A 19552-nucleotide genomic window follows, 5' to 3' on the forward strand; every position below is an offset into this window, starting at 1 on the left:
TCACAAACAGATCTTGTACCAATAGTCGAGGCAGGCTTTAAAGCCGAGGTAACGGTCTCCTCTGTATGCATTCACCAACAAAACTCAACTGACGCTGGGCATTGCGTTGCTTGGAGAGAGACGAGAAACAATGAAAGTTGCTTAAACAAAACTGGGACCCGATAGTGTGACCATTGTTGTGTTAATAGAGCCCAAGCATCCTGCTGTGATGCTAGCGCACTTATACGGACTGATGATTAAACCGCATACGAGGGGGGGGCCTCATCTCTTTGTGGTGGAACTGCCCTGCTGATTGCGCAACAAATGCCTCAATCTCCTTGCTCAAGGAGATTCCTCTCCCATCTCCACCAGAACCACCAGAACCACCATCTCCACCAAAACAACCAGAAACACCAAAATAAAATCACCAGAACCAAAGCCACCAAAACCACCAGGACCACCGAAATCATCAGAAACACCGGAACCATCAAAACCATCAGAACCACCATCTCCACCATCTCCACCAAAACCACCAGGTAATGCCAGAACCACCGTCACCGCCACGAGACAAGACTAGTATGTGTTGGTGGCTCTGAGCCAGTCGTGGCAATGATACATTTCTTTGGCAGGGGCCAGTCCCTCCATGGGGCAACCCACAAGGTGGTACTTTGCAACTTTCAAATTGTGAGCGGAGCATTCTAAACGCAGAAAGAGGCTAGAAAAGATAACGATTATTAGTTTGCTTTAGGATGGCCATTGCATGCTATACGTAATCGTTCTTTTTTGTTTGAAGAAGCTTTAAAGCTTGAAAACCATAGTCTGTTGACAGCGCAGAAAGAACATTTATGGGCAACTCAAGTGGACACGATCCAAGGGCGCTGCTCAGTTTGATGTCTCATCACCAGCTGTTCGGGATCCCCAAGTAGCAATATTGTTTTGCTGCTCAAACGACCCCCTCCTGTCTGCCTGTAATGTTTTGACATTTCTGTAACTCCAGGTTCTCACACGGCACTCGTACAAACACACAGCTCGGCACATATGTCACATAAACACACAAACAGGCTCTGTCACTGAACTGAAAAAAGCTGTCGCTGCTGGTTTGATGGACTGGTTTGACACGGACACAGTTTATGCCTCTTGGTTACATAACCACGTTCTCATAGGCTCTCTATTTAGACAGAAAAAAGCCTCCTCTCAAAATGGGACTACCAGACAGCTGTCACAGAACCAGTGCTCCAAAATCGGCATCTGCAAATGCCAGCCAGAGTGCAAAACGCCTTCTATGACCGCTGGTATTTGTCAGCGTAGCCTTAAAAGGAGGGTGATAGTTGCTACGTTGCTGATCACGACAATTCGCTTCTCTACAGCAAAAGAGGAAATCGTCCGTGCACACAGGAGAACAAATTACTGTTTTACATTTTTACGCAACTGACACTGCCAACCTTACATCCTTCCTTTGTCAGCGACACTCGACTGCCAATTATCTGCAGTGTGGCTCTGAGCAGCAGCCACCTCTCCATGCTCAAGTGAGGGCCTTTACGACCACCTCTTTAATTGGGGTCACCCTTTGCTCGTCTGTCTTAAGGCACCTTGACGAGTTACGCAATAACATATAAACTCCTTAATTCAATGTAGACATTACTGTGGCAGGACCTGCTTGTCCCGCATAGGCCTCTTCAGCCACCAGCGTGCCTGCAGAAGACGTGGATGTCCTTCCTAGATCTTCGTTCGCGAAGCCAAGCCATGACTGGCACGTGCACATGCCGATGAACGATTATATTTCAGGGGGGGGTTAAAACTAGTTTCATTGTAAGTTTAGGGGTGCAATTTCCATTTCCGGTTGGCCGATGGCGAGGGTGCCACTTATCCATGAGCAGGCAATGGAAACCATACGCAGGCTGCTGTTTGGAGCGAGTGTGTGAATTTTCACCTGCGTTTAATGCACGGTTATTTAAGTGGAACATTCACGCCCCACATTTCATTATGAACCGTGCAACAGGGCTATAATTCATATTTATTAAAATCATGTAAAAAAATTAAAGGGTGTAAAAAATTTGTCAAATCAATCCCCGTACTCAAACTAGCAAGGTGCAGAGCCCTCCTCTGCTGGCAGACGTGCGGCAGTGGTGGACCTTCCGCATTACTATTGTGGCCTTCCCACAAAAGGGGACTCGAAACGATTTATCTGGTTTTAGTTTAGACGACAGTATTTCTTCATGTACCGTTTGCACAATGTTTTTTTTCTTGCCAGGTGGATCAGCGGTAAGGTGGCTGGCAATGAGATGGTCGAGGGTCCAAATCCTGTTTGTTGCTAAACCCAAATGCTGCGTCGAGAACAACACATAATTGCACCCGCTTAGACGACTTGGAGTGCGTGGGATTATTTTTTTTTCTCTCTCATGTGCACACAAGATGCTCCACTTTCAGGCGAGTCACCACACACTGGTTCAATTGGAATTGCAAGTGGTTCAAGTGGTTCAAGTCCCACTTAATATCTCGCGGAAAGTTGTCGCCACTCGGTCAAGCTGCTCCTCATTAAAAAAACACAGGTCAGAGGAGCAGACGGCATCTTCGTTATGAAATCGTCGTACGCGTCACGCGCTGCGTACACCAATGGAGGGGGACAGCGAGTGCCGTGTAAGCTAATAATACATCACACACTCTACATAAGCGAACCGACAGCACACCGTGTATGAATTAATTCATCAACACTAATTAAAATGAAAAAAACTGACCGCTATCTGCTCAGAAAACAGGGCGTTACCAGACAATGCAACCTTCCATTTATGTTTCTGCTACAAAGCAGTGTTACGGTGTGCTGGGAATTTTGTGTGCTTGTGCAGCGCTGCCAATGCAGTTTGTTTTTTTACTTTTTGTTTACACGGACACAAGGTCAAGTGTCTTGTGGCTTAGACAAGCGTGGAGAAGTACTCGCTTCCATTGTCGGTTTTGTGTTCGTGGTGAAAATGTCACATTGCCATGACAATGTCTTTGGTCTATCCATGAAACGATCGAATTACTTCCCACACTTGGGAGACTCTGTGACTTGACTCTGACAAAGAGAGGCCATAGTTCTGTGAATCTTCCAATTGCTGTCGTGTTTGCATACCAGGGTAACACCCTTTTGGATGCAAATGTAACAATGTTCCCGAAATATTGAATGTAAACCTTGTTCTACCTTGAGTTGGCACTGCATTTACAGCTTATGTACAATTTTACAAACCCACCCTAGATGCAAGTAATCTTCAAAATATGGAACTTGAGCCACCACACTCGGTGCACCGTGCAGAGATGTGGGAACCAAACCGCCCTGGCTCAGGAACTCATCTCAGCCTTGCTTCGCACTGCCTCCGGTGCCAGACCTCGCTCGTCGCCCGGCAATTCAACTTTACTACATTTAACAACCCCCGTTAGCGATCCGGTTGTCTAACGCGTCGTCTGGGTCTCCTTACGCACTCCCAGAATTCCAATGTCTTTTGGGGGGGTTGGGGGAGGGGTGGGGGGGGCAGCTGCCACTACCCAGACGAGTACTAAATCATCGAGTGCTGCTTCAAAATGAGATGACCACACGCCGAACATTTCAATAACAACCGTTGGCAAACTATAAGCACGTGAAAGTCCTTCAAGGTCCAAACAAACGGCGCAGTTTTACCTTTGCTTGCTTTTCTCCGGCCATTCCGATGTCGCCGTGACCTTGACTCACTTTGGGATGATGTGAAATTCCACCCGGGCACTCGGCTCTCTCCCGCCGCTTCCCCTGCCGAGTCAGAAATGCGCACAGCTGAGAAACGGCCTCGGGTCGACAAAACGCATTTCTCGGTTTCCCTCCAACTGGAGGGGGACCCTCCGCTCCCGATAAATGTTGCTGGGATGCTTCTCTCAGTTGTGATTTAGTTTAACAAGATTCATGTACAGCCCATGTACAATCTCTCAAACGATCAGCTTATTTTAATTATTCTAGAAGAGATGTACAATGTGACATAATGAAGGGCACGACAATAGCAGATCTATATTTTACACATACATTTAAAATATTGCCTTTACGGCTAACAAACTGGCAGAAGAACATCGTATCATGTCAATGATGCCATAGGATGAGAGAACAACTCCATCCATGTAATTATATGTCTGGTTTTGGATCTGGCCCTAGAAAAATGCAATTTTAGTGTCTAGTATTGAAATTATCATGCTGTCAGAAGTGCGTCCTCTTGCTGTGAACGCATCACCGTGGTAAATAATCAGCAGATAAAATTGGGAATTACGTTGGATATTGTGTGAATTGCAAGGTGCTTGGGAGTAAATGAAAAATACCAAAGTAAAAGTTTTTTTTTCTGATGAATCCAGCATTTCAGTTTGAAGTGCAGTCTATCTGTGCTGGAAACCCGTAGAAATTCCATGTTTTTTTGTGGAATGTCAAGCAACCATTCTTGACATTCCACAAAGTGGCACCTATTTTATCGACTCCTTAAAGATTATGATGATTGGCCGAGTCGATCGTAAAAGATTGGAACTCGCAACATCCCAAGTGAGCAAAACACTCTTCCCGCAGTGCCCAACACCTGAATTACAGTCACGGCATAAGCATCTACGGTGGCGATTCAGCTCAATTGGTGAACGACGATACCATACATACGACACTCGTACGGTGTCCGACCAGGGATATGAAACCACGCCGCCACTGACAACGCAGGGCCACGCTGATCGAAGGCCTCCTTCGGTTCTGTCAGCCGAGCGAATGGGGCTTTGCCGATGACGCGGCCTTCCCGTGCGCGCGTCGCCGACCAGCTCACGGTGCTGCAGAGCTCCCGCACAGAGCCAGTTCAAGCTGGCGAGGCGGCGCGCTCGTGCAACGGGTCGCCTAGCGACCGGCAACACCGACCGAAATAGGTCGCGCGCAATTTGTTTAATGTATCGCGGTGCCCTACAACGGATCGCGTTTCGGCGCAGACTTTTCGCCGGAACGCTCCGCGCGCACGCACGCGCGGAGCGTTCCGGCTCCGTGTCTGGAAGCAATTTCTCTAACGGTATACGTCGGGGGACTAATTAGGAGCAAGCGGGCGCAACGTGTTTCAAAGTAAAGAAAAAATTAACACGGCCGGGTAGCGTGAGTGCGAGCGGCTCCGGAAATCAAAGGCAGTGGCGGCGTGGTGACTCTGGTGGAGAACGCGAGCGGCGGCTCCTTCAAAGCCAAGACGTATCAAAGTGAACGACTGTGAAAGGTTCAAACGAAGTTGTTGCGTTTTAGGTCATATTTTATGACATATACACACACACACATTTGATATCATATTGAATCTGTATATGATACGAACAATTGTTATTTGGCCATCTGTACACATTATAAATCGAGTGTTCAAATCGCAATGGGAAGGTTTGTGAGTTCAAACTCCGGTCGTGAGTTGCTTCAGCCCATATACCCTCCAGAGGCGATCTATTGAATAAGAGTTCATGAGTGGTTGTTCTTTGGAGAGATTTGCCCCTGCCATACCAACGTGGAGTGAGTACTGCTGGACCACAGCTGCCAATAGGCGAGCACTTCCCCCGTGCCCACATGAGCAGCCGCAGCTCGACTTGATTTTAACTCCATCCCAAAAGGTACTGCCCCGTTCATTGGACTCCACACAAAACAGCCGATCCATATTTATGAATGAGCTGAATGTGACACGGGGCTTTAACATAACATCCTTCAAGGGTCCAGTCTTCCCACAACCTCTAGACTTATTTAAGTTCATGGACAAGTATAAAAATGTCCCATAAGCTCTTAGGCCTGGGAGAAAGTCAATCAAATGCCAAAAAACACAATAATATGATGGACATGTTTATGCAGTCACTAGTAGCCTGGGTGAGATAACCACACGCAATGATGAAGTAGTTTTACCTTGCATGGCTGCGCGAGCCCAGCGCAACTCATGAGATGCCAACATTTTTAGGTGACCCGATGCCAAATATCAGATTTTCTTTTTAAGTAACATTTTGACATTGGAGGCAACGTCGCAATTAAATGTAATTCTTAGCAGGTGGCTTCAGCATCGGGGGGGGGGGGGGGGGGGTGGCGCAAAATAACTGACGGCTTCAGTCAGCCCAGTCTGGGTTGCAACGGCGTGGGAAAACGAGAGCTCAACCCGGAGGTTCCTGTAAAAATCGGTCACTGCCACGATTTGCTGGCTTTTAACGAAACAAAAGTCCCGCTGTGTTGTGGTGGGGTGGTTTTTTTTTTCGCGAATAAAACGAACGCTGCGTCGTGATCCTGCAGGCCTCGCGGCGGGGAGAGCGCCGCCCCTAATCACTTCCACCTTCCTGCGCGGTTTACGCAGAGCCGGTGGTAGCCCCCCCCCCCGCCCCGCCAGGCCCAGGAAAACGTCGTGGCCCACCACCGACGTGGCCACGGTGGCTCATCACTCGCAGGGACGGAGCGGGCCAAGAGCGGACACGGCCAGAGGTGGATCTTGAGACGTCCCATAAGGAAGGGGCGGGGGGGCGGGGGTGCAGTCCCGGAATTTCAGGCTTTTTAAAATAGGGCCCCCTACATGAATGAAAACAGCATTCGACATATTGTCTCTGGTAAACATCAACAAAAGACGTGTGTGGTTTCGGGGGGGGGGGGGTGGGGTGATTGCCCCCCATCGCCTCCCCCCCCGCATCTGACACTGGCCGCAGCGAGAGAATGTCAAGGAGACAGACGCATGAGATTTTAAAAAAACGAATTTGCAGGGGGATAGAGAGAGAATTATGAATCGTGGGGAAGCGATATGAAGAGATAAATACAGAGCGACAGATTGAGATGGAGCAGTGCTGAGTCCGAGAGATGACGCAAGATGTGAATTGAAAAGCGCAGAGAGATAAACAGAGAGCGTTCTGAAGAATTGCGACACATGGAGAGACATTCTCCAGAGAGATATCGAGACATTGTTGGCAGACACAGGGTCAAGATATAGGGATGTGATTATGTAGGAGAGCTAGAGCAATGATAGACGTAAAGATAAGGTCACAGAGATGGAGGACAGATATTTATGAACTGGACGAAAAGATGGCAAGCCAAAGAGATGAGGTGACTGAAAGGCAGAGGAAGAGAAATGCAGGGAGAATTAATAAAAGACAGAATGATGTAGAGCCACTTATATAATACAGGGCCAAGCGAAAAGCACAGACAGCCATACATACAAAAAAAAACATTCCATGATGTTTACAAGGATGGAAAAAAATTCAGAAAGACAGTGACATAGGGAGAGAGAGTGACATATAATGAGACGCTCAGACAGAAACGTTATTCATAAAGTAGAAACGTTGACATGAGTAATCCACAAAAAAAAGCTCCACAGAGTAATTTTTTTTTTAAATGGATGGAGACGGACCAAGCTGGCTATCACACGAGACCGCTCAAGACCATCGCTGGGTCAAAATTACCAGCACACTCCTTTCAAAACCGCATGCCCACATGTTCCCATTATGCGAAATCCAGCTTAGGTTAAACTGTGGCAATACAACGTTTGTTGATTTTGAAAAACAAGCGGGAATAGGATGATAGCAGCTTGCACGGGCATTTGTTTCATAACTCAGACTCAAATCACATTTACAACGTTTGACGGACGAGCAGGAAAGCAACGCAAGCGTAGAGCCTGCACGTGACTCACAGGGAGAGCCATCATCGTCTAGTCCTCGTTAAGCTTGCCCCTGGGCCAGTCTGCAGAGGCAATTCGATTACTGCAGCCGCTCAGTAGTTCCCCTGCAGGGAATTGCCAGAGAATGCTGTGGACGTCCAGCAGACATTTAAGGCCAATTGACGTCGTTTTTATTATTCAGCACAGGTTAATGTCGTCACTTGAACTGTCACGAAGAGAAGTGGGCGTGGGCAGGGCATGGTCGCTCGACGGCATGACGGGCAACGGTCAAGACCAATGATGGAGCGGCAGCCAAGGAATGGAACGTGCCCGATAGGATTATTACCTAGCAGGATGAGACATAACAGCAACTCAAGCGGACCTTCATCTCCCAGTGGATTGACCGTGGCTGATTGTGACAAGTAGGCCAATGTCTACTAACCACTTTTTGACAATATTTCAAATATCGATACATCTTGATTTAATACTGCTGTCAAATACAAAATCAAATGGCATTTCATCACATTATCCATGGGGTCACGTGGTATGCCATGTGGAATTGTGACCAGAACACTCACACCACATCGGATGGTTGAAAGCTGAAACCCTTTGCCAGAAGTAACCGAATTATCCCTCCAGAATCACTGAAATGAGTACCACTTTGTGGGAAGTCCGGGAGTGATTGTCCTGGTAGGGAACGGCCTCCGCCATAGGAATGTGGAATTTCCACGAATGGAGGCCCAGGGGTCACCAACAGAGATGAGCCACAACCCTCGGCTCATTTGAGAATGGGAGACATTTTTACTTTGCACCATAACCCGGCAAACCATTACAGGGGCACCGCGTAATTGGGCAATCTCTCAATGGTTTATCCTTTAAATCAAGGTGGGAAAATATTTAGAATCATGACGTGAAAGTAAAATACTTTGTTTCCAGAGTTGAATTGGAAGTCATTATTATTATTTAAGTCGTACTTTAGATCTTGGCTCAGACACTGCTTTGCAAACGATATATTAGGTTTTGTACCTCGGTAAAAACTTTTTTTCACAGTCAATTGTGCCGTCCGCCGGTCTTATTATTAAATACATCAGCAAAATCCCACAAAGCCACACGTGCAGAGAGGGCTCTTTGAGGGCGGGTGACCGCTCCCGCCACCTGACTCAATGACGGTTGGGCATGTGCTGATAGAGTTGCCATATTCACGCCCGAATGCCACAGGGGTGAGATGTGGCCAGCACGTAGCATGCCAGACCACCTTGGTCTCCCACTTCTACCAAGCGCCGAAGTTCACAATACTCCTGCACCAGGTATTAATTTCACGCGGATTCTATGACCTCCGAGGCTCAGAGCAGATTCAGATACCAATTTCCGCTGGTGTTGCGCATCAGCTTATTCAGGTCAATCCATCCCATTGTTGTCTCTCTTCCACTGCGACTATTGCATCTGACAGTCTCGGTCACTAATGACCTGATGGGACTCATTTGTACGACTTCTCTCGCCCATACGATGTCCACTCGCCCCACTGCAAGGATAGAATATTTATCCTGCTCTTTCGCTCCTCGCACAACTTGGCTTTGGATATCCCTTGCTGCTTTTGAAGCTCATGCAACGTGGCTCAATTTGGGAAGCGTGTCAACTCCTCTCACCCACTACTCTCGCAGCCGTCTCTCTCTCTTGCTGCCTGCTTTCTGTTAAAGGTCCCCAGGGGCCACTGCTTAGCAGCTGTGATTTCAAGGGAACTATAATGCATGAAAACCACACGCACTACAATTTTTTTTTACGTAAAAATACAAAGGTAAAGGCGCAAGTCTGCAATTACTTGCAGGCGTAAGGGCCTCCAATAGAGGGAGCAGTAGAGAGTATCTGTCGAGGCTATTTGGTCGACTCTTCCACGCTGACCAAGAAACATCTTGGAAGAGGTGGGAGTCACCACACTTGACCTCACCACACGTGACCTGCCGATCGACTCGCTGTGGTGAACCCAATTAGACTGCTGGGTGGACAGAGGCGGGGGGAGGGGGATGATTTTTTTTTGCAACTTCAAGTACTGGGATTTGGTGAAAAAAAAATCGGTGACCTCTGTACTGCAAGTCCAGCTTGTTATCCGTGACACCGTGGCAGCATCCGATTTTCTATGCATACAAAGACAAAGACCCCCAGTAAAGCCTTAACAGACAAGCTTCAAATCAAGATTGACCTTAACAGACTGTTGGGGCAAGTGCGTTTTGATGAGCACTCTACGAAGGCTGGAACTGCACACGAAGGGGCGGGTGCAAAGCACCACGCCCGCCCGCCTTTGTTTCCCGAGTGGCGCTGTTTACACACCATACTAGGTACTCATTTAAGGCTGAGTCAACCTAGGGGAGGACCCAGGACAGGCTTCGATAATCGTCACTGGTGTTGGCCGTAAGCGGCAATCGAACTCGGGTCACCGGGTTCATAGCGCAGTGCGCTAATCGGTACACTACCACTCCTCTTGCATACATCCACAAAATCACACACACACACATCACGGATACTGCATCGGACAGGGGCGATGGCTATGAATGCGGTTCGCCCGTCGCATATTCAAAGGCCGGCGCGGGCTCTCGGTGGCCCAGCATTTGCATGCATTAATCCAATTAGTGGGGCTCGTTGAACCTCGCGCGCGCGTGCGCAATCGGCCTGGCGAGGGGGGCTCCACGGCGTTCGCCGCAAAGTCCCCGAATTGCCGCATCAAGGTCAATCCAGTCCACGGCGCCGCCTCCTGCCCAACTAGCCCCGTTCGCACGGGGCAGTGCAAAGTGCGCGACACCCTCCCTCTCTTCCCGTTCAATCGGCGGCCACTGGCTTCGCATTAGCTGAGGTGGGGGGGGGTGCTAATGACATTCCGTGCACGCTGATGTAATGCTATTTAACAGGGTTCCTTTGATTTATGGTTTGTTTCTGTGTTTTTCAGTTGCCAAAAGCTCCATTTATATTTCTAGAGCGGGGCACACAGGATGTCCCTGCGAGCGGTTCACTGGTGCTGCGACACGAGCGAGGTTAAAAAGATTTTTACATTCGCCCTTAGAATGACTTTATCGCACGGGATGCAAGCCTCACTAACTATGCGTTACAGCGGCGTGGCAGCACACGCCTGTAATCCAGAAACCAGGAAGCGTGATGAAATTTCTATCCATCTGTTCAAAAAATCTACGCGTCTCTAATTAGGCCGTACAGCAAATAGCTTTTGGTTTGGAGTTGAGGCGTTCTCTCCCCATATGCAGTTTCCGGCTACTCCAGTTGCCAAGAGGGCACCTTCATGGGATGGCCCTCCTGGCGGGGAGTTACAATTGTAGTTGCGCACTTGCGGTGGCTCCATCCCGACTCGTACTGCAAAAATAAGTCGTCCTGTACAATGACATTTAACAAATATTTTATCTGCACCATTTGCATATTGTGTCCTTCAGTCACGTGCGGTCAGGGGAGGCAGGGAAGGCAGAGTCTCAGCTGTCATACTCCAATGAAAATAGCTGTTACTGAAAGTAAAAAAAAGAAGAATGAATAAAAATTAAGATGTTTCCACTGATCTGTTATAAATGCCATTCATGTATGATTTTTTTTATAGTCAAAATCGCCAAATTTGCGGAGCTCCGCTGCAAATACAGGAAGAGACAAGAGGCGAAGCAGCGACGAGCTCAGCCTCCCCTCTGATTGCGCAACCCCTCAGCAACTGGATAGAGCGCGGGCAATAAGCGCGTGCCTGTTACTATCTCAGTATGTCACCAATGTAATGTTTGTAGACCCCTTCATTTCATGTCCTCGCCTTCCATATTCCAGGTAACTGATTTCACGTATGTGTATAAACATATTTAGGCTCTCTGGTCTCGTCATGAAACTGCAATGAAAAAGCACCAGGGGAGGCAGCTATTACATCTGCCTCACTGAGGGGGGCGTGTCAGACACGCCCCCCTCAGGGAGGACACGCCCCCCTCCGTGTAAATCTGGCTCCGATACTAGCCAGTGCATCCCCAGCCATTGACCTCACCGCACGTCACTGGTGTCCTTCTCCCCACATCGCCGATGAGCACGGTTGGCTACGTACGGTGCGAAAGAAGCTCAACATACACATAATTCCACAAATGCCCTCGGGAACATGCCTGTGTGCAAAGTCAACACGAACACACGTGTCACGTTGGGTAAGCGCCGCGGTTAAAGCGTGCGTCACACATCTCGGTCAAACCCGGCTCCTCCCGATCCGTGCCCAACCGGCTCGGCACGGCTCCAGCATGGCTCGCTTGTGCAGTGGGAAAGAGGTACAAAGAGGCCCCAGGGTTGGTGCCAGAGGTGGTTGCTCACCTGTGGTATGGCTCGTCCTCACCACTGTGTGCTTCGTCAGGTCGACCATGCGGTCCACCTGGAAGAGGCTCAAGTCTTCTTCGTCGAGTGCGATGTCCCCCAAGAAGGCCACTGCACAGAGAAGACACCAAGGGGGTAGATTTGAATGAAACCGACATTGGAACCTCATCAAGGAAGACACACGGCCAGCTGGCTCGGGGGGGGGAGCAATACGCATGTCCAAGCACCGCGCTCACAGCGCAGAGACAAAGCGTCTGAATACGGCTCTCAAACGCTCGTAGTTAAACCAGGCGATCAAACCACACAATTGAGCCGGCAAATTGACAGGTCTCGTCGGTCATTAATGACTGAATACACACACACACAAAATCATAATTTGGATTATCACCTAATCCGGCATGTTCTACCCACGATAATTAAACATGTTGGTGTGCGAGAAATGCGATGGACAGTCTTTGCAGGGCATGTTACAAGGGGCATCGGAGAGTTCATGAAGTGAACCGAGTGATTTCTGTGACGTGACCCTCCAGGAGCAGGTTCCTGGACACGAGTTCTCTGCGAGCGTTCTCGAATGGCATCATGCGGACGTACAGTACAGCGGGTGAAAGCGAAAAGAAAAAAAGGTTAAAAAAAAGAACACTAAAACTCATTAGCCGCTTTTCACAATCGGGTCGAGAGTGCCTTCGTGTTCACTGCAGCTCCTCCGTGCACTGGGATTGCACAGAGCTCAAGTTGCAGATTGCTTTCAAGTGGATTGCCAAGCACTAATGCGCGCAGGTAACCTTGTGGCGGCAGCCGTCGGTGCACTATAAATCCGTGCATTGCCCTTGAGATTTATAGAAAACCTCAGCAGCACGGCATTCATTTAGAAACATAGCCGCTGCGCCGTTCCCGCTTCGACGTCTCTGAGGACAGGGGACAGCCACGAGCCAGAGTGAAGGTCAAAGTCAAGAAATGTTCAAAGTAACTCTCCCCTATTTACACATCCAACGGTGCCATTTGTTGCTGGCCGCTGGACACTTTGGGCCTTGAGGCTGCGAAGACGAGTGTTGCGGGGGTGCCAGGAGGTACACATTCCACGTTCCCATAAAAACGGGGCCAGTCTTTGCATAACGACAACCACTCTTGACTTCCCACACTGTGATACTCTCGTTTTGTTGACACCGAGTCAAACCCCCTGCGCGAGATATGAAGCCCGTCGACTTTGCGTGCAGCACTCGGACCTTGCCACGATTGATGATGCCACATTTACACGGCTTTAAGCTTCAACTAGATATCACGATGGCCATGGGATGCAACTATGTTCCACCTATAAAGGTCCAAGACCAATTGCCTTGGGACAGTAAGCATTTTGAGTTTGCACATTGTCATCTCGCTAACAATGGACGAAGTGCAAATGTCAATTTAACACGTCAGCTTTCGCGACCAATATCATCCATAATACAGGGTTTTCGGTTCGATCGCGTAAATATATAAATGTGTTGTTAAACCCGCGACCACCCGACACAGTCAATTAGTAAGGGTTGTCACGTAAACAGAACAAACGTCGTATTCAGATTTTAAATGTTATGGCTTGGCTCTCCAACACACCGGTGTGCTGTACTCGTGATGAATTGGCATGTTCTGTTTATGAAAGTGCAAATGTGTTCATTGGAGCAAGTTCTTCTTGAAGCACGTTCTTCCCAAAACCTGGTGACGGGTCTACACAAGAGACGGCATTTGATTCTCGGCAGATGTACCCTGTGACCATATCTCCCCTAAATGTGCCTGACCTCGCCATGATTCAGAAGCAAGGCAGCAGGGCTGAGTATGGTCGGTGCCAACAGTATGGGTGACCACTAGGGCTTACTACGTGTTGTCGGCATGGACCCGTGATGTGGTATTCCTCGGTGTCACCTCTTCTTTGCACACGTGGGTTTTCTCTGGGAACTTCCATGGCTTCCCACGTGCCAAAACATTCGTTGCTGGCATTGGCCAAACATTACAAAGCAGGACCCTCCCATAATATCATTCTGAGACTCATTGCTGCTTTTCTGCATAAACAATTGCAAGTATTATCATCATCACACATTAAGGGGAAACTGTCTAAAGTGCTGCAGAAGGTCATGAGTAGGGAAGTCGTAGCACGAAATGCACATTGCAAGCCCAACAGAATAGGCCACACATAAATGTTAGTAAGATGAATACAATCACACACACACGGACACAGATACACATTTTATCACCATCAGGCCAGCGATCTGGACAACTTCAGCACTAAATGCAAAAAAGCTACATTTCAAAACAATGACATTGACGTGCATGCGAAAAGATTAAACGTAACAATCACACTGAATTGAAATACAAGCACGTACTGGAGGCAATGCCCGGTGATGTTTCATCTTCACGTGGACATGAAATTATTATTCGGCCTCCCGTGACGAGTCCCTGGCTCTGACACTGCTCGGGTCTCCACCGCCACGCAAGAGGAATGGCACAAAGCCACGGGCTCCGCTAAAAATGGATCTGGCATGACATCAGAGGCTCACGCAAGTGGTGCACGTAGCCGCAATTCAGCACCAATTCACCAGAAAGTCTTTCATCGACACTCTCCCCTTGTCATCATCATCATCATCGTCGTCGTCGTCGTCGTCATCAGCAATGATTGAGCCACCTGCGGGATTAAGACATCTCCAAACTGTCAACATCTCCCACGATCCTGCGATGTAATGAACCACCTGGCACCGACTTTACACGACACATTCATCGCTCCATCTCATCGTTGGACGATCTCTCTCGAAACGCGCTCCATTCCCTGGCTGGCACTCCGTCATTGCCCTTGACCATCGGCCGTCATCGCTTAAACTAGCGGCGTGAACTGCCCAAGCCCCCACCGCGCTTTTCTTAACATGTTGACTGATTTACACCATTGGAACCTCATTTGCCAGTAAAAAATTTGATAATTGGTTTTTTACCCTTCTATCTGATAACAAAACTGGCGTCATCTGGTCCAACCCATGTGAGACGAGGCTCTAAGGAAAGCTGTCTCGGGTGTGGACCAATCAACTTCGAGGACAGTGCATATATTATCAGAGTTATGTTTTTTGTTTGCATTATGGCTGCAGGTATTGTGGTCTATGCAAACATGACTCCTTGTAAAAAAGGTGTCAGTTTTGTTGCCAGATAGAAGGGTAAAAAAACAATTATCAGGTTGACTAATGTCATCAACTTATTTGTTTTCTAATCTAATTCACGTGGTGCTCTTGTGATGAGCACCTATAGAGCAGTGTGGATTTAAATGACTAAAATGTTGCACACCTCATGTTCACTATACAAAAATACAACGTACCGCGATCATCATTAATAGTCTCATGGTGAGTTATGAATTCATTCGGTACTTGTTTGTGACCCACCCCGGCTGGACATCTGTGAAAAAGAGCTTCATAGCTCATCAGATTCCCCCAGGATCAATCAAGATTCTGATTCAGATTCCGCTGGTGAAGCACCGGAAGAGGCAGCGATTGAATTATTGAACATATTGTCACATTTATAAGGTGATATGGACAGAATCTCGTCTTGAAAAGGAGAAGAGCTAGCTGCTAGGACTTCATAGCATTAAAATCAGACCGTTTTGACAAGGACTCATCTTTTATATGCATTTTGTGAATGAAATCACATCAAATGTATCTCAAAATTAGAATCTTCGGTAGTGCTCCCACGATGGTTGCGGCCGCACCACATGCATTTACATTTCCAAGCAAATTATAAGAATGTAGCTGTAATTCCATGGCCCAGAGTGTTTAGCAGTTTATTTTGAAATGGTTGCTAAACAAATGTAATAGTCCTCTTAACGTGTTGACAGTCATTCTGGTTTCAGTAAAAAAACACATTTGTCAACATTCATCCACGTCAATAAAAAAAAACGTAAGCAGTCTGCCCTCATAGTGACTGTGGAATTGTTCTGTCTTAGGAAAATCCTTCATAAAATAAAGATCTGGCATTGGGCTGGCTTGACTTTTTGGTGTCCAATTCTAAAAGTTTTGATTGCCTTCTACATATATGATTTGCCAAGTCAACTGAAATCAACGTATATTTTGATTTAATATGTATTATTTTAAAATCTACATTTCATCTTTTTGGTATTTTCTTTACTCATAAAAAGCGTAATGCAACGAAACCACCATCTCATTGTAGGAGTTTTCAAAGTAAAACAAACTGTGAAGGAAACAAGCATCGATGTGCCCTTTCAATAAAACCAGACAATCTGCAAAAGAGCGTCTAAAGTTAATCCTCAATCGATGCCCCCCCCCCATCACTTCTCCGGTATTCTCGGACCTAAAGATAGCCGCTGTAAAGCAATGGAGAAGTGTCTGCGATCAATAACAGCGAGAGGGTCCAAATGGGGTCCAATCTCCTGGGGCAGGCGAGCGAACAAAAGCCCAATCGATGCACGTGACCTTTACCAACGTTTCTGGTGTCTTCACCCCACCCCTTCCCACCACCCTCCAGGGACATCACCGCGGGCCCGGGCACCCACACCGCAGCCGCACGGAAAATTCCCTTCACGTCACGAATCTCGAAGGGGCGGGGGGGTTGGGGGTCCCGGCGTCCCTGCAGCCCGGGCGGCTCGGCACGGCGGTCGGGTTGAGCCAAGCGGTGGCGGTCGGGGCCGGGCTGCAGGAACGCCGGGACCACCCCCCCCCCCCCCCCCCGGGCGCCACCGAGCAGGTTTTTCACCTGAAAACGGAAGCTTGTGTTGCCTCCGAAACGTCGTGATTTTTATTGTTTTATTTTTATTAATTTTAATTTCATTTTTTACCTACGTGACTTTACCGAAAGAACTAAGAGTATGAACCATTGCAGTCACGAAAGCTTCAAATCTAGAACCGGGCAGGTTCACACGTGCGCGACGCCGCTCGGCAACCCTCGGTAATTTATAGACGGGTGACAGAATCGAACGGTCCTGTTGAAAGTGAACTTAAGTACAAAATCTCGTGACATCGTCCGAAATGATGTCGCAAGATGATTCAAGTCTTATTCATGTGCCAGGGTCACAGCCCACAATCACGCAGTTTTTATTTATTGCCCATATAATAATTTCAAAAACGCAAATTAATACCCTTCATCAGCATACACAACATTTCTTCCATACAAGAGGTAAGTTTTCACTGAGAGTCACATTCGGTTCAAAACCCCGGGTCGGGCCGATTCGAACAGATTTCAGATTTTGTTGCAAAAATTGGGTCGATCCGAAGCCATCGACATGTCAAGCCATGAACCCAAGTTGCTCTTGATCTTCGAGGGCTTAAAATCACGACTTACCAAGCACCGCACCAGGTGTGGTGAAATAATAAATATTGTTACAGATCACATGATCAAAATATCAAATTGCCTCCATGCTCAAACAACTATTGAGGAATGGTCATCTCTTCTGGCAGTTCTAGCCAAGAGTGGAAATTCCATGTTCCTGCTATGGGGACTCATCGAACTACATTGGAACCACTTTGACCTCCCAGAGGAGCATAAACTCACTGAATTGGTGCTCATACGGAATGAAGAGTGATGATGATGATGAAGATCATGATCGATGGGCTGTTAACCCTGACCAGGATATGAACCTATGATTACGGCTGAGGAGACCTACATCTCCGCTGAACTGTATCCGTCAAAGCAAACAGTACAAACCAAAATCAAGCCAAGCGAGAATGCTCTGTTCCGCTCAAGTTAGATTGCGACCACTTTCAACATCTGAGAAATTACCAACTCAAAACTACGAAAGTGACGTGTGAACAAAATATTATGCTAACTGAAAGCGTGCAACTTGTTAACTGTCGGGGAAGATAGGGTAAACGCCATTTACTCAAACGTTAAACACCAACTCCCATGATGATCGTTAACCACTGCAAATTAAATAAACAACATTTACATGACAAAAGTTCAGCTAAATTGCAGCCAGATGGTACCGTGCTTAGAAACCTAAATTTTATATTTGAATGCTGCAGGTTTAAATCCAAGTCAGGAGAGTCAACGACTCCCATTATCCCCTCCGAGTGAATACAACATGTACCAGTCTCGGGGAAACCCGAACATTGATTGTCCTACGAAGAGGACAAAGCCCCACCATGGGAGTGTGGAATGTATACTGCTGACTCAGAGCCGATTAGCACAGTTGGCTACGTGTGGTGTGAAAGAAATTCAACATACACTAGCAGGGATGAGTGCCACCACAATTGCTCCTTTGAGTAGGAAACCCAGTGGCATCGCGAGACGCGAAGTGTGATCGTCGCCTAGCCATCGACAGCGCCCTCTCCCCCTCGACAACAAAAGACGGCCTCCTCCAATGCTCGAGCAGAGGACACGCCGACCCACGTGTTGCAGTGACCAAGTCGACAGACGCGACACCGTTGCCATCACGGAGACGACATTATCGTTGTCGCGTAGGTGCGACGACGTCACGGGCACATTGGTCGTGCAAGTGCAGCGTCTCTCGAGCTCCTTCACGGGTGCGGCGTTGCTGCTGCTGTTGTTGTTGTTGTTGTTTTTAACAGGGTATCGTGCTCACAAGCGTTCGACACCTTTCTGCCACCGTCTTTCGAGCGAAGTGTCAGGGACGCATAAATCGACTTCGTACTTGCGACCACAACAACCGTCCAAGCGAGTTTGCGGCACTGCCTGCAATTAAACTGAGTTTGATGTACAAGTACAGTCGACAAGGAGGATATTTGCCTTAATTGGAGGCAGCAATGACAATGTATTCATAATTTATAATGCTCAAATGCAGATTTAGCTATAATGCAGCTGACCTTGGAGTGTGGATATTTTTTTATTTTTCTTTCATCGAAATTCAGCCATGACCAACAAAAGGATACCGTAAATTAAACTGCACAAATGTTTCTGATGTCCACCGTATGACACGTGAGTATAGCAGTGGAAGTGGTGGGCCCAGGTGGCTGGCGCTCCTACAGTCAATCTGGCGAACCGAACGCCATTCCACGCCACGGATAACATCAGTGGCGAGTAACGTCTGAGAAGCAGTGGTGCGTGAACCCTCCTGGATGACAGCGATGGCAAGCGGATCAGAAAGCCTGCCCCCACACGAAGGAACACTTTTTCGCTCAATTTCATCCCGGCTGCTGCTGCTGCAGCTGCTGCGTCCCATAACTCGGACCGGCCGCTCAGGGTGGGAGGGGGGGTACAAGCATACGGGGGCATCGCCCTCCCCCCAACCCCCCCCCCTCCCCCCAGCACTCCACGTCTTCGCCAAATTTCACTGGACTCAGTGCGTTCCCTTTTCCACCGCCCTGCTATGGCAAAGAAAAAAAAGGATAACAGCTGGAAGCGTTGCTCTGTGCCAAAAAAAACCTGCTCTGCCGAAGTGACTGGTGACCGAACAGGAAATAGGTCTTCTGGCAAGACGCCGCATCCACGCGTCGCTCGCGAGTGCGTTTCTGCCCGTGCGTCCGTGTGTTCGCCTGCACGCATAATTGCGCACGCCGATGCATGCGTGTAGGCGTGCGTCTATACGTAGGGGGGGGGAGGCGTTAGTGTAGGGGATAAAGCGGTGCGCTACGAACCCGGTGACCCAAGTTTCACTCTCACTTATGGCGAACATTGGTAACGAATATCTGAACCGGACCGAGTTTTCCCCTAGTGCAGTGTGTAAACATCAGCACTAG

At 48.2% G+C, this 19552-nt stretch overlaps 1 protein-coding gene across 2 annotated transcripts in view; it reads right to left on the reverse strand.

Annotated features, from left to right (window-relative positions):
* LOC144720661 (dorsal-ventral patterning tolloid-like protein 1) overlaps positions 1-19552 on the reverse strand; it is a 175706-nt gene that overhangs the window by 102541 nt on the left and 53613 nt on the right. For both annotated transcript variants that reach the window (XM_078597584.1, XM_078597585.1), the window contains 2 exons: positions 11898-12008; positions 3632-3736 (listed from right to left, as the gene is read on the reverse strand). In XM_078597584.1, coding sequence (XP_078453710.1) covers positions 3632-3736; positions 11898-12008 — 216 coding nt within the window. The remainder of the gene's footprint in view (positions 1-3631; positions 3737-11897; positions 12009-19552) is intronic.

The sequence above is a fragment of the Lampetra planeri genome, chromosome 9 (genome assembly GCF_965212315.1).
Source record: "Lampetra planeri chromosome 9, kcLamPlan1.2.h2, whole genome shotgun sequence".
Lineage (NCBI taxonomy): Eukaryota > Metazoa > Chordata > Hyperoartia > Petromyzontiformes > Petromyzontidae > Lampetra > Lampetra planeri.